At 33.9% G+C, this 15,772-nt stretch overlaps 1 protein-coding gene across 2 annotated transcripts in view; it reads left to right on the plus strand.

The window, feature by feature from the left end:
* Window positions 1-15,772, plus strand: part of Col4a5 (collagen type IV alpha 5 chain) — a 231,282-nt gene that overhangs the window by 104,151 nt on the left and 111,359 nt on the right. For both annotated transcript variants that reach the window (XM_027932198.3, XM_027932204.3), the window contains exons 3-7: window positions 1,293-1,382; window positions 9,406-9,450; window positions 12,723-12,767; window positions 13,050-13,112; window positions 15,480-15,533. In XM_027932198.3, coding sequence (XP_027787999.1) covers window positions 1,293-1,382; window positions 9,406-9,450; window positions 12,723-12,767; window positions 13,050-13,112; window positions 15,480-15,533 — 297 coding nt within the window. The remainder of the gene's footprint in view (window positions 1-1,292; window positions 1,383-9,405; window positions 9,451-12,722; window positions 12,768-13,049; window positions 13,113-15,479; window positions 15,534-15,772) is intronic.

The raw sequence follows: 15,772 nt of genomic DNA on the forward strand, positions 1-15,772 counted from the left end.
TATAGAGAGACAGGGTCTCACTGAGTTGCTTAGTGCCTCCTTTTTGCTGAGGCTGGCTTTGAACTCGCCATTCTCCTGCCTCAGCTTCCTGAGCCACTGTGATTACAGGCATGCACCATTGTGCTCAGCTTGTTTGTGATTTTTCACACAAAAAAATGAAAATCATTCTATCTAACTCATATTGTCATTTGGAATATTAAATAAGATAAAACATTGTGAATTTGTAATAATACCTGGCATATAAAAACATTCAGTATGGAGTTTACACCCTTACTATTATTGGCTGTTTACAAATTAATTAACCCTCTTATGTTGATCTAAATAATATGCTTGCTGGCTTTTCTACCCCTGCCTTTCTGGCTTTATAGATATATCAGATAACTACCATTAGCTGATAAGATGTGATGGGCCCTCACTGGTAGGTAGGCAGCCCTGCTGTGCTTGTGTTAACTGCTATGATCAGAATTGAGACTTGAGTCAAAATTCAATTATTCTGAATAGAGGTGGTATTTTCTTGTATCTTTTGTTTTCTACACTGAATGTGCATTTCTTTATCATATTAATTTTACAATCAGAAAAAAATTATTAAAAAGTTGATGTTCCAAAGATTTGTTCTGGCTAATTTAATTGAATCTCCAACCAGCAAATGAATTTTTACTCTGTATAATCCTGCAATTCTTCTACTTTACAACAAATCTGGAAGCTTCTCCAGTGGTTTCTTTTTATACTTCATCTCTTCCCCATGCTTTTTTCATGTAACATTTACAAACGTGATTTCCTGGTCCTATTGCCATCTTCCTTGTTAAAATCTTGATGTTAGTATGTTTAAATCTCACTTTATCTCTGATATATTCTTTAGTTTTATAGGAGATTATATTACTATGTGTGATATAAATTTGGCATGATTTGTGTTTTTCTCCTTAAATCTTACAGTTTTCTTCATGTTAATAAAAACTGTGAATTTAATATCATTAAATTGTCAGTTTTGCTGGGCACAGTGGTGTACGCCTGTAATCCCAGCAGCTTGGGAGGCTGAGGCAGGAGGATTGCTAGTTCAAAGCCAGCCTCAGCAATGGCGAGGCGCTAAGCAACTCAGTGAGACCCTGTCTCTAAATAAAATACAAAAAAAGGGTTGGGGATGTGGCTCAATGGTCAAGTGCCCCTGAGTTCAGTCTCCAGTACAAAAAAAAAAAATCATGGTCTGTATAGATATTTGATCTTTTTGAGTATCAACCATGCCTATGCTTGGAAATTAAAAAATGACCTTACCTTTAATTCTTGTTTCATTGCAGGGAGAGAGAGGATTTCCAGGTTTAGAAGGCCATCCAGGTTTGCCTGGATTCCCAGGTCCAGAAGGACCTCCAGGGCCTCGGGGACAAAAGGTATGTTCAAACTACTAAAACCACAGGAATTGAGTTATCTTAAATGTGAGACTAGGTGTCAAATCAACTAAAAAGTTATTGAATTCTAGTGTGAAAATATTAAAATCAAACATTAGAATGATGGGGAGTCTATAACTTATTGATTTTTTCTTTTTTCCTCTATTTCTTTTGCATTACAATTCTTATTACAACTTTATACCATAATTTATCATATCTCTGTTTGTATATAAGGTATGTTGACACCAAATTCACATCTTCATACATATATTTTGTATAATGATGACCATCACCTTCCACAATATTTTATTTTAATTGAATATTACTACTATATTAAGATGTTTTAGGAAGATGTTTTTACTGTATGTAACTTTTGGGATCCTTTAAAAAAGTTCTTTCAAGAGCTCAGCTGAACTGAGAAGAGCCAAGGTGCTTAGTGTCAGAGTAGCTCATTAAGACAGCACATCACGTTGGCTGGGGATGTGACTTGGTGTTAAGAGTGGTTGCCTAGCATTCATGAAGGCCCTGAGTTTTATTCTCAGCACTGGGGGAAAAAAAGCCATAATGAAAGTAACTGTTGAACCTTTACTGACTTACTGCAGTTTTATAAAAAATGAAGTGAAACTAGAGAAAGCACTAACTTCCCCATTGTTCCATTTTTCTCCATGGCACAGTACCAACAAGGGTTAGATGGATCAGCATAGAGGAGTGTAATCATTTCACTGAAGCTGTATAGCCCTGGGGGGGTAGTGTGTCAGAAGAGAGGAGAAGGGCTAGGAATGGAAAAGTATTGAGTCAGTGCAGAAAATGTTTCTTCAGGGTTTTATACCAAAGGAGGTCTCTATCGAAGGCCCTAGATAAAGAAGCTTATATGTATAAGAGCATGGCCACCTGGGAGAGCTGCTTCAGAAACTGCAGTGCATTGGCTATACACCAAGTTTAATGTCTGAAGGGCAGCTGTCATCCATGAGGCCTACCATGAAGTTTTGGGGTAGACCTGAAAAATATCACATAGGTGTTTGAATTCCACCCCTTTATTTTTTAAGATGTGAGTTAGAAACATGATCATGGACCTGAATATGTTGGACTTTAAGGGGCTATGTCAAAAATGCTTTCAATTAGTCTGAGACTAATTCTAAGCAGGGTGATCAGAGCTGCCTAGAATATTAAATGTAAAATCATGAGGCATAGCTGTTGCCATGCCAAGAATAGATGCCCCATAGCTTGCCCAATCTACTTTATAGAGCCAAGAGGCATTTCTCTTTAGTCTTATGGGCTGCTTTACTTTGCCAGTTTTAGTGTTCTGTGTGCAACACAAAGTGCTGGCAATCACAGAGACCATTCCTTTGTTGGCCAGCAGGAAGCTGACAGCTATAGGGTGATTTAACACTACTAAAAGCCAAGGAATTTAGGCCAGTCTGTTACGCCCCCAAAGCTGAGGTATTATCATTAATGTCCTCTGCAAGGGTCAAGTACCGGACCAGCACCACCTTTTTACTTGAATGATTCTGACAGAGGGAAAAGTTACCTGGAGCTTATGCATGAGTAGAGAGGCTATAATGCCACCTGGAAATTCTCCTGAGTAACCAGAGTCGTCTCTGGTTTTGGAGTTCCTCTGTTATTCCATGAAGTAGGATGTGCTTAATGGGGAGACTGTTATGAATATTTGGGTATCTTTCATCAATATCCCATTATTTTCATTTGTAGGAATATTGAAAGCCTGAATTTGTGAAAAAGAATAGTACACCAGTGGGGCCATACGTAGTTCTGGGAATGTAAAAGTCATTTATTACAATGGGGGTCATCCAGCCAAAAGTTCATTTTAATGGGCAGGGACTTGAGTGTAATTGGAAATTTGTGTAATGTGGAAAAAGCCACTGCTGTCAAGGTCAGACTGCTCCAGTGATTGACCCCATATACCTTTTCCCCAGATGTTTCAGTTGCTCCCATTTTAGACAGGAAGGGTTTGACATCTGAAGAGGTATTTTGTTCCTCTAGTGTCAGGGTTCAATTGTGGCAACAAATCAGGTGCAAAGTTGGGACACTTGGAGGTACTAAAATGGTCTGTTTACATAAACGTTATTTTTCAGTATTCAGTAACATAGCAATCAGATGTTTATCTATGGGGTTGGGCAGTGGATGCCATATCCAGAAGTTTTGTCAGATTCACCTGGAGTAGGCACATCAATGCATTTGACAAGGAGGAATTCATGCAGGCTATTCTGTGGGGGAGAGAGAGAAAAGAGAAGTTTGATTCATTACCCCAGCCCTCATACCCTGGTTCATGGATCAGAACGTGTTCTTGTCCTATCAGTTAAGTGGACTGTGTTCATTGATTTCAATGTGGGCAGTCTGTCCTGTACCATGAGCAAGGAAAGCGTCTTTGTGTGCTTGTTAAGATTGGAAATAGGAAGAGATAATAGTGAAGTTTCAGACTCAGAAGTTTCTTTCTTTTTGTTTTTAATGGCTCTTTTGGCTCAGTGCCCTTTTCCATCTGTATTAGGTAGAGTGGTGAAGTGATATATGAAAGAGCAAGCTTCTGTTCATTTGCCTGGAGGGAAAATTGGCTTAAAACCCTTTTTTTCCTAATTTTATTATTGTGTGTAATGATGGTACATCATATCATTACAGTATTAAGGAAATCAAATGGATATTCACCAGGTAGTCCTCCCAATAAAGGAGGAAAGTTAAATGCATGAATACATTTTAACATTTATGTATGTCAGAGCTTAGATTTTGAGAGAATACTGACCATGCAGTAGTTTTATTAAGATTCAAGAGCCAACGGGTCCTATACTAGATTTCCTGAATAGAACTTGAACACTGAGGAAACAGTAGGACCCTAAATGATGGCATAGAATTTTGGTAGATGGGCCATTCAACTGCATTTACTGGTTCTAATAACACTTAGAGAACAACAAGAGCAGAATGATTCTTGTGTACCCAGTAGTGGCACAGAAGTAGAAGTAGCAGAAAGATATGAGTTAAGTGGATGGATTCAGCAGCAATTCATGAAGACTATTGGCATGGGATATCTAAGTGAAATCCAGTTTGAACTAGACAATCCCACCCCTCAACATTTAAGAACTACTTAAACTCTCCAAAACTTAGACACACTCTCATGAAAATGAGGGGGAGTTGCAGAACTCCAATTGACTGAGATTAAATTTCAGCCATGTTATAAAAATAGGTGGTTTGGAACAGAAATTAAGTTGAGCCATAGAAAAAGTTACATTTCTTGCATCTAGTTTTATCTGGTACTGGAGGCTGAGATTCTTACCATGCTTATTGAGAGGTAACAGTTTTAATAGACATTAAAAGAAGTTAACTGCATCAGGACTTCTTTGAAATTATTTAGCATTAACTGGAATTATTATAACTTGTAAAAATATGTTTGTATGCAGATTATGTATCATATCAAAAGCAGTCTAATCTTTTGCTCTGATTCTATTTTAGTATCTATAAAAAGAACATAAGTGGGCTGGGGATGTGGCTCAAGTGGTAGCGTGCTTGCCTGGCATGTGCGCGGTGCTGGGTTCGATCCTCAGCACCACATACAAATAAAGATGTTGTGTCCGCTGAAAACTAAAAAAATAAATATTAAAAAAAAATTCTCTCTCTCTCTCTCTCTCTCTCTCTCTCTCTCTCTAAGAACATAAGTGCTTTCTAAACTTTTAGGTTTCTAAATTTTTTAATGTTTTATTTTTTTAATTCTTTTTAATATTTATTTTTTAGTTTTAGGTAGACACAATATCTCCATTTTATTTTTATGTGGTGCTGAGAATCGAACCCAGTGCCTCATGCATGTTAGGCGAGTGCGCTACCACTTGAGCCACATTCCCAACCCAGGGTTTCTAAATTTTAAGTGCTTTATATTTCTGTGTCCAGTATGACTTCAGGTTTTCCAAAATAAGTGAATTCTAGTATTAGTTATTCTGGTACATGTCAATACATATACTAAGTCAAAAACTTTGTAGGATTGTTCTTTATTGTACACTCATATTTATAAAAGTAAACATGTATGAAACAAACATTTTATATATGTATATATTAATGTATATATTACATTTGTGTATATATTTATACATATTTTGAAAGGAGTTTTTTTTTAATGGTACCAGGGATTGAACTCAGGGAGCACTTGACCACTGAGCCACATTCCCAGCCCTCTTTTGTATTTATTAAGACACAGGGTCTCACTGAGTTGCTTAGGGCCTTGCTGTTGCTGAGGCTGGCTTTGAACTCACGATCTTCCTGACTTAGCCTCCCAAGCTGCTGGGATTACAGTCATGCACCATTGCACTCAGATTGAAAGGAGTTTTTATTCTTTAAAATAAAATTTAGTTTCTTACCTTAATTTATTTAATTGGTGCATTATAGTTACACTTTAAAGTAGAATTCTGTAATATATTTATACATGTACATGGCATAATTTGCTCAGTTTCATTTAGCAGTTCCTCCCCTTTTTCATCCCTCCTCCTAGATAGACAATGCATTCACTTTTTTCAAGATAAATTAACATAAGAAGGTATATAATGAGAAAAATCCTTTCCATTTGTGTTCATTAGTCACTGAGGTATACACACATACTTTTACTCCCTTTGTGAAATAGTAGTCATTATTTAACTTTTGTTTTTCACTTAATATAAATTATAGATATCCCATATGAGTACACACAGACATCCTTATTATTTTCCATGGGTGAATTTTATTTTATTGTGTCTATAAGTCACAGCTTATTAACCAGACTTCTATTGATTTAGATAGTTTTCAATTTTTCCTACTATAAACAGTCTTACTAAGACATTCAGATTCAATTAGATATCCTTTCACCAATAAGGGATTAACTGTAAGATGAATGATTGGAAATATTATTGCTAGATCTGAGGGTACACATATATTTTTGTAGATATTCCCCAATTGCTTCTCCAAAAGTTACATGATTTAGCCTTGGTTCAGCCATATATAAGAAGATCTATTGCCCTATAGCTCCACAGTACTATTATGAAACTTGATTTTTGCCAGTATGATAAAAGAAAGTGGTCTCTCAATGTAGTTTTAACTTGCATTTCTCTTTGTATGAGAGAGAATGTATTTTTTATATGTCTGAATAATCATTTGTCTTTTCTTTGACCTGTATATTTATATCATTTGCCCACTTTCCTATTGGAGTATTGGTATTTTCATATTTACTGAGCTCTTTATCTGTTAGGGAGATTCGCTCTTTGTTATACTGTGAATTGCATTATGTTCCCCTACTTTGTCATTTGTTTTTGCTGAATGTGTACATGTATGTCTATGCATTTATGTGTCTGTATTTTTTAGAGATCCTTTTCCTTATATCTTGTGGAATTTGAGTAGGAAAAGCCTTCCCCACTGTAAGATTATATAACAATTCTCAAATATTTTTCTCTGGCAATTTGATGTTGTTTTATTTTTACATTTAAGCATTTTACTCATATGGAATTCATCCTGATATATGACTTTTGATATAAGATTCACATTTTTTTCCAGATGGTCTCACAAGTGTGTCACACATCATTTTCTCCAATAATATGCAATGACACTTTCATTATGCAGTAGTCTCCTCTATCTCCATTTTTACTTTCTATGGTTTCAATTACTCATGGTTAATCACGGTCTAAAATATTAAATGGAAATTTACAGAAATTAATAGTTCATATATTTAAATAACTTTTATTATAGTATACTGTTGTATTATTCCATTTTATTAGTTATTATTAGTCTCTTACATGTCTGATTTATAAATTTAACTTTACCATAGGAATGCGTGCAAAGGAAAAAACTCTCTCCATATATATAAAAACATATATAAAACATATATAATATTTAGATAGATAGATTGATTGATTGATTGATTTGGTACCATCTGCAATTTCAGGCATCCACTGAGGGTCATGGAATGTGTCCTCCTTGAATAAGGGGAGACAAGTAAACCAGATTCATCTGAATGTATGGATTTGTTTCTGAAACTTCCAGTAGTCTTCCAAGGGTCAGCTTATTCATGTATCAAAACTAAACTATATTAATTATAGAGGCTTTATACTATATTTTTATACCTAACAGGACTAGTGACCCCTCAGTGCTCTTTTATTATATTTTTTCTCAGTGTTCTTGCTTTTTTATTTTTCTACATGAACTCTGAAATCAGTGTCTAGTTTTTAAAACTCATTATATATGTTTTCATTGTATCAAATTTGTAATTAAATTCATTGAGAATTGACTGTTTGGTCCTGGGAATTGGACCCATGAGTGTGTTATCACCAAGATGCATTCCCAGCCCTTTTTAATTTTTATTTTGAGATGGGCTTTTACTAGGTTGTCCAGGCTGGCCTCCAACTTGCCAGCCTTCTGACTAGTTGAGATTACAAGTATGTGCCACCATGCCTGCCTGAGAATTGACTTTTTGAATGTTGAATTTTGTTATCTTGGAACAGGGAATGCCTTTTAATTTGTGCAAGTTCTCTTTTGTGAACTTCAGGCATGTTTTAACCTTTTCTTCTTTTGAATCTGTATTTTTCATGTTGCATTCATTACTGAATATTTTATCATTTTTTGTTGCAGTTGTAAATTAGATATTTTTTCCTCTTATGTCTTTTATCTGGTAGTTATTGGTATAAGAAAGCTGTGGGTTTTTTAATATTAGTTTTATACACAGTTGTTCATTAATAATATTTTTCTTTTAACAAGCTTGTGTTTTTCAGACATACGATCATATAACCTGCAAATATTAGTAGTTTTACCTCATCCTCTCTTAATGTTTTTTCTTTTTTTAAAAATGTTGCACCAAGGATCAAACCCAAGGCCTTATGCATGCTCAGCCAATGCTCGAATACTGAGCTAAACCCCCAGCTCTATCCTTTCTAATATTTATATCTTTAATTTATTCCTCTTAGTTAACCATGTTGATTAGTACAACTGGTACAATATTGTGACATCTGTGTTTTATTTCTGCAATCGGTGGAAAGGCAAACAAAATATTCATTGAGCAAAAGTTCTTCTATTTGTTTTAAAGTGGGATTTGATTTACTTTAATCCTCTTAGAAATACATTTGAAAAAGAAAGAGTAGCTTATTAAACTTTTTTTTTTAAATTTAGTTGTAGATGGACACAATACCTTTATTTTGTTTGTTTATTTTCATGTGGTGCTGAGGCTGGAACCCAGTGCTTCACATGTGCTAGGCAAGTGCTCTACCACTGAGCCACGACCCCAGCAATTATTAAACTTTTTAAAAGCAGAATGTGGTAAGGAGAACAATGGTTTCCCTTTCCTGCCCCAAAGATATCTGTATTCTTGTTCCTAGAACTTGTGAATATATTTGGTACATGTAACACAGCTAGGTTTTCTTTATTCATTTTTTTAAAAGAAAGTAGTTAATAAAAACAAAAAAATTTAAATTTTAAGTAATGCAGTTGTGACTGAAAATGGATAAATAAATGAAGACACATGTGGGTAGCCTCTTTTGCATGGAGTTGGCAACAGAAGCTACAAAGGAAATTTTATAGTACTTTCTCAGTCCTTCTTAAGCTCTGCCAGTAGAAAATGACTTACAAAATAAAACAAAGTTTAAAACAGAAAATTCAAAAACAGAATGTGTTTGGGCACAGAGATAATGCTATTTATTTGCAGCATGGCAGATTGAGGACAACGTAGAAACTGCCCATATTTTCACCTCTTATGTTGTTTATGCATAAATGTTTTGGGGAATGTCTATACCACTATATCATCTCTGTTTTCTTGCATGACTCATATATAACTTTATGTATGTAAAATTTCTTCTATATGTCAGCAGTTTTCTTCTCAGTCAATAAAGATTCTTCCTATTTTTGATTATATAATTTACCCCAGTGCTTTTAATTGCAATAATAAATGCTTCTTCCTTGGATATGTAATTTCTCCCCAAATTTCACAAAAAATTTAGTATGTTATATTGCCATATTGCAAAAATTAGTTATTTGAGTGAATTTTTTAAGAAATAGGGACTAAATATATTGTATTTTTCAGGGTGATGATGGAATTCCAGGGCCACCAGGACCAAAAGGAATCAGAGTAAGCAATATTCACTGTATACCAAGTGCTTTACTCTTGGAAAAAGATGAAACACGAATGAACCATTATGAGAGAACTGGAGAAGATCCACTTCAAAATGATGGAAGAAAATTATTCTTTATTTAAAAAGCTAAAATTTAAGAATTGGCATATGACTAAAATTAGCCTTTTTTGTATTTTGATATTTATATATTTAGATGTCTGTTTAAATGTATATAAGATGATTTTAAAGTAGTTTATGATTAAGAAACATGAAGATGCTAAATTCAGAGGTTTTCCCACTTTCTTTAAAATCTTTATCATATAGTTGATTCAAACCAAAACTTCTCAAGCATTGTGATCATGTCAGCCTGCTGGGCTTCAGAGGGCTAGTCTCCTCAGGCTATATAGCCTCTCATTTTACCATGTACAAGTATTATAAAATTGTGTATCTTGAAGAAGATTGGTTTAAACAATTAAAAGAATAATTGCTTTTAGAAGAGTACATTTCCTTAGTTTTAACTTGCATGATTTTTCGAGTTGTAGAGTTCTGAAAATCAGGATGCATCTCAAAACTAAAATTCACATTTAGTAAATTTTTTTCCTCAAAAGCTTTAGGTTCACATACATTTGACTGTTTTCTGGAATTAAGAGAAATCTAGTTTAAAAATAGTACTAGGTTTGAAGGTCATATTTCACTTTTCTGAGCCTTGTTTTCTTCATATATTAGAGAGTTAAACAGCACAATCCATTTTTGCTGTGAAATTCTGTCTTTATGGACTGATGTGATCCCTTACTTGGACTATAAAATACATGGGTTGGACATTACATGTTTATATGTATGACAGAAAACAACCTAACATTCTGATTCTTTGATTTTTGAAAATTAGTAGATGTACAAATCTTACATAAACATTAAAATCACTGTTAATTGTATCCGTTTTAACAATCCAGAGCTGTGTGCTGTGTATGACTGAAGTGAACATAATACTGGAGAAACAAAGAAGACTCAAAACTCTTAGTTTATTTTAGCATACATTCTTCTTTGTTTTCTGTAATAAATAGTTACCAATATACTATTAAATGTCTTCATGATAATCATAACATATTTCATAATAGTTATAGTTACCATTAACTACATCCTAAGCTTTGTGGAGACTAAAAAGAACTGGCCATTCTATCAGTTCCCATATCCAAATATCTGGAGGTATTTGGATAGTCCATGCCCCTCAACAACAACTTCAGAAGTGCCTGGGCAAAGGTAGCCTAATAGTTCCAGCATCCTCATGTATCAACTAATATGCAATTTTTGACAGTTTTTTAAAAAAAATTATTGTGGAAAATGTGAAATGTCTACAAATGTAGAGAGAATATAATGCAGTAACATCTATGTACTTTTCTCCAGATTTCAAAAAAAAAATCAATGTTTTTGACAATTTTGTTAAATCTCTTCCCCTGCCCTTTAGTTTTTGAAATGTTTAAAGTAAATCTATTACTTCATTCATTCTATTAACACTTTATTATGCCTCTGTAATGGACAAGCACATCATCACTGTACCATTATCAGACCTTAATAAATTAGGAGTCATTTTTCATATACTTTAAAACTTAGTCTGCATTTATATTTCCTCAGTTGTCTCAAAAATGCCCTTTACAATTGGTTTGTTCAAATCATAATCCAAGCAAGGTCCATGTATTGCCTTTGATTGCTATGTTTCTTATACCTCTTTTATAGTGCTATTGGAAAAACTGGGTCATTTGTATTATACTGCATTCCACATTCTGAGTTTGGCTGATTATTTCTTCATGGCATCATTTAAATTGTTCCTCTGTCCCCCATATTTTCTATAAATTGGATGTTACCCCGCAAGAGACACTAAAGTAGTTTCCACGGACTCAAAAAGAGGTATACATTAAAGATTTGTGTATTTACTGCATTTAAATCATACTGCAATAAAATTAAATGGCAAAAGTGCACTTTGTAGGTAGCATTGTACATTTACTATAGAATTACATCATGACATACAAATATCTGGCTATCCTAGTTTTTGAGACTGGGTTTATTCACTGGTCTTACATAATGTCAGCTTTTTTCTTGAATCAAAAATTTTCCCACCAACCTTCACCAAGTGGTCCAGCATCTGTTGATGGTCATTATTTTGTTGAGAATTACAAAATGGTGATTTTTAAAAATATTCTGCATCCTCCTTTTTTAGCTATAATTTTAATAAGCTAATGAGTTGCTACACCAGCAATTTCCAGTGGTGATCAAGGAATATTTTTGTGAAATTTTTTATGGTAAACACATAGAATTTAGTGTTTCAAACAATTGTAGTCATTATTCTTTTTGAAGTCCAGATTGTGCCATCTATGGCTTGTGGGAGGTCCTTCAAGTTCACTCCTGTTCTGTGCCCTTCTAACAAAACTTCCACTGATCTTTGATAGCTTTCTTGCTTTTTGGCACAAGACCTTTCAGACTCATCTTCTGCATTTTCTCCATAGATGTAGCTATAATAATGCTGCAGTAACTAACCTCAGATATCATATTTTGTTTCATAATTTCTAGTGTATCTTGGAGATAGACTCATAGAAGTGAGTTGCTAGGTTAAAAGGTAAATGCAGGTGTAATTTTGCCAGATATTTCTAAATCTCCCTTCACAGTATTTGAATCCCCATTAACAGTGTATGAGAGAACCTTTTCCCCATAGCCTTACCTATGGGAATGTTGTCCCACTTGTATTTTTGCCAATTTAGACAGGGAAATTTAATTTAAGGATCTTTGGAGGTGATCACATTGACATCCTTAGAGGCAAATGTATTTGCTACCTCCTCATTATTCATTATTTGTGGCAAACCTGGAGAACTTTACTTGTTAGAAGAAATGTTTCTTCCACTGCTTTGCTTACTCATACCAAGTGCAATGAAAATAGCACTCCCTAAAATAAGAGTTCCTTCTTTAGTTTTCTATAAAAGAAACTTTTAAAACACATATAGGGGATGGGGTTGTAGCTCAGTGGTAGCACACTTGCCTGGCATGTGTGAGGCACTGGGTTCGATCTTCATCACCACATATAAACAAACAAACAAACAAATAAATAAAGGTTAAAAAATTTTTAAAAAACACATATAGGTGGTTTTTCTCTAATGTTTAAAAGAACAATGAATGGTAATACTCAATGAGACACATTTTGTCTATATCTAGTCTAAATATAAACTTAATAATGCCCTTAGGTAAGATATAGTTTTTATTGTTATTGGTTTTTATTTGATTCAGATATTTTTTCTTCTTATAGGGTCCTCCTGGACTTCCTGGATTTCCAGGGACACCAGGTCTTCCTGTGAGTAGAGTGTTTGCCTAGCATGTGTGAATTCCTCGGTTTGATCTCCAATACTACACAAAGATAAAATAGAATTCCTTAAAAAGTCATCTAAGAAGGCTGGGGTGGTGGCTCAGTGGTAGAGTGCTTGCCTAGCATGTGCAAGGCCCTGGGTTTGATCCTCAGCACCACATAAAAATAAAATAAAGATATTGTGTCCAACTACAACCAAAAAGATTTTTAAAAAACATAAAAAAGTCATTTATGAAATAAAATACATGTCTTGTATCCCTTTTTTCAAAGGGAATGCCAGGCCATGATGGAGCCCCAGGACCTCAAGGTATCCCAGGATGCAATGGAACCAAGGTGATATTTCTTTAGCTTAATATTAGGCAATGTGCTTGATAATAATAGACTTAAAAATCTAAAGAAACCAACATGAAGAAGTTGAAGACAAGATGTAGTCACTTCAGGGCTTGGGTTGTGGCTCAGTGGTAGAGTGCTTGCCTTCCATGTGTGAGGCACTGGGTTTTATCCTCAGCACCACATAAGAAAGTAAACTACTAAAATAAAGATATGTCAAGACTCATTGTATTGTCTTGAGAAACTAATAAAAAAAAGTTTAAAAAAAGATGTAGTAGCTTCATATCTAGGGCATAGAGTATATTTTGCCTTAACATTTTTTCAATATATTAAACATCAGTAATTTCTTTAAGCATGCATAATAATTTGGGATAATGCATTGGGTTAAAGATTCCTTACCAAATCCTTTTTTGGTTTCGTGAATAGTAGGATGACAGTTAAAAAGGAATTAGGATATGTATGCTTCAAATATCATATCAGTTTTTAAGAGTAATAATTGGGAATGTCATTTATTAGTTTTGGAAACTAGATACAAATTAAGTTTTGGAATATTTCATGATTTAATATTTTTAACTTGCTAAATTGTTAGTATGAAACTAGTAACTCCTTTCTGTCAGCAAAAAATTATGCATTTAACAGTTTTAAAAGAAAAACAAATCTTTAAATATGGCCAACATTTTTTTTCCTGACCCAGTTTTCCTTTCTTTAGTCAACTGGTTGGATTTAATGTAAGGTGATAGATAACAAGGAAATTTGCTTTTGCACACTTACATATTGTAACATTTGTTTTTTTTTCCCTTACTTTTCTCCTTTTCCTTTAGGTAATGCAACATGTTATTATTCTCTGTATCTATTTGTAATTTTCCACTTTGCACATCATATTCTGTGAAACTATTTGTGAAATACCTTGCCAAATTTTATATTAGGGCCCAAATTTAAAATAACATGAACAAATTGTTTTCATTACAAGGGCCATATTTTCCGATAATTTTTGTAGTACCTACTCATAGGCAATATAATTCTGTTTACTTCCAGTATTTCTCCAGGTCATTATGACCCTTGCCAATGATGTTGTTGATGATGATGATGATGATGATACTTTTTCATTGTTTGGATTTGTGAAGCTTTCTTGTGTTCTTCCTTTGGGCAGGGGTAACCATTAGTGATAGGACCAATGGGAAATTAGTTTACATGAGACTTTCTGTTAAAGTAGGTGGCATTCTTTTACTGGTTCTGGTTATTTGTTGACATGTTTTTTGATAGTCTGCTTAAGCAGCAAACAGACCACTAGACAAAATTTTAAATTCAAAGGTCTACACTTACTTTACTATGCTATATGATTAAAGGGACCTTGTTTTTTCTTTTTTTAAAACAGTAGATCTAATGATTAATTTGTATTTCAGGCTAGCGATTATGTGAACAATAATTTTTAAACAATTTTTATAGATTTATTATGCATACTTTCAGATTAGAATGTTTTCTTATATTTCTCATTGTGTAAGTAAAAGAATGAACCCTAGAGTTGAAACTACAATTTGTGGATTCTTTTTTTTTTTCTGTCATTTAAACTTCATGTACAAGCCACTTCATTTCTGGGCCTATTTTTTTCTATGTGTAAAAGTGTACAGAGAGGAGTATTAGACAGTTTAAAGGCATGCAGATGTAGTCATTTTACTCTTTTAAACCTTCTAACATGGTTGTTTCTAGGATTACTATAGCATAGAGGTATTTGAAAGAGGTTGCATTGGGGTTCTTCTACAGTGGTTTTAGCTTTTGTTTTCTAAACCAAATGTTCATATTAGTACTTTACAATAGTGAGTGGGAAAAATTTGGTGCCTAGAAAACATAATGACCTACAATTGCTAGAACTATTGCTATTATTGTCCTCTTGGTGATATTAATGGCCTTCTTTCTTACCATCTTTTCCTTTTTACAAAAATAATTTGAAATAGTTTACAATAAAAGAAAAATGTAATTGGGCAGTTAAAATAAGAATCTATATAACATATTGGCAGGAAATTGGGGCAAATCATTAACTATTAAATGTGATGAAAGTTGGGAATCCGTTGTGTGATGGTTTTAAAATGGATTTCTCAGAAGAAAATTACAAGGGAAGATGGGTTTTTTTCCCTTTATTTCTGATAGAGATGGATGAGTAGGGATGAAAGTGTCTTAGCAGGTTGAATTGGTATGGGTAGTTGATGATGAAGTAATCAGAAAGGGAAGTCTAATGAATTTTTGGCAATCTGGTACATTTCAAAATGCCAGACATTCAAAAATGGTTTTTGCAGAAATCTTTTCAATAAGTCATTGTTTGTTGATATATTTATTTTCCTGCTCCTCCATGCTCTTTATTTTAACTCCTTCTAGGGAGAACGTGGATTTCCAGGCAGTCCCGGTTTTCCTGGTTTACAGGGTCCTCCAGTAAGTTACAAAATTTGGGATTATAGTGAACACAGAAATTCACAGAAGATACAGATGTGTAGAGAGTGAGATCAACATATTTATGCCCAAGAAACAAATGTATCTTATAGTAATATACCAAAGAAAGGTTTTTTTTTTAAAAAAAGTTGGTAAGGCAAAAGCAAGGATTCTATGATATTTAGTATAAAGTAAGTATCTTAAGTATCCTAAGATACAGCAATGACCTTATAGCAGTTTTT

The sequence above is a fragment of the Marmota flaviventris genome, chromosome X, assembly GCF_047511675.1.
Source record: "Marmota flaviventris isolate mMarFla1 chromosome X, mMarFla1.hap1, whole genome shotgun sequence".
Lineage (NCBI taxonomy): Eukaryota > Metazoa > Chordata > Mammalia > Rodentia > Sciuridae > Marmota > Marmota flaviventris.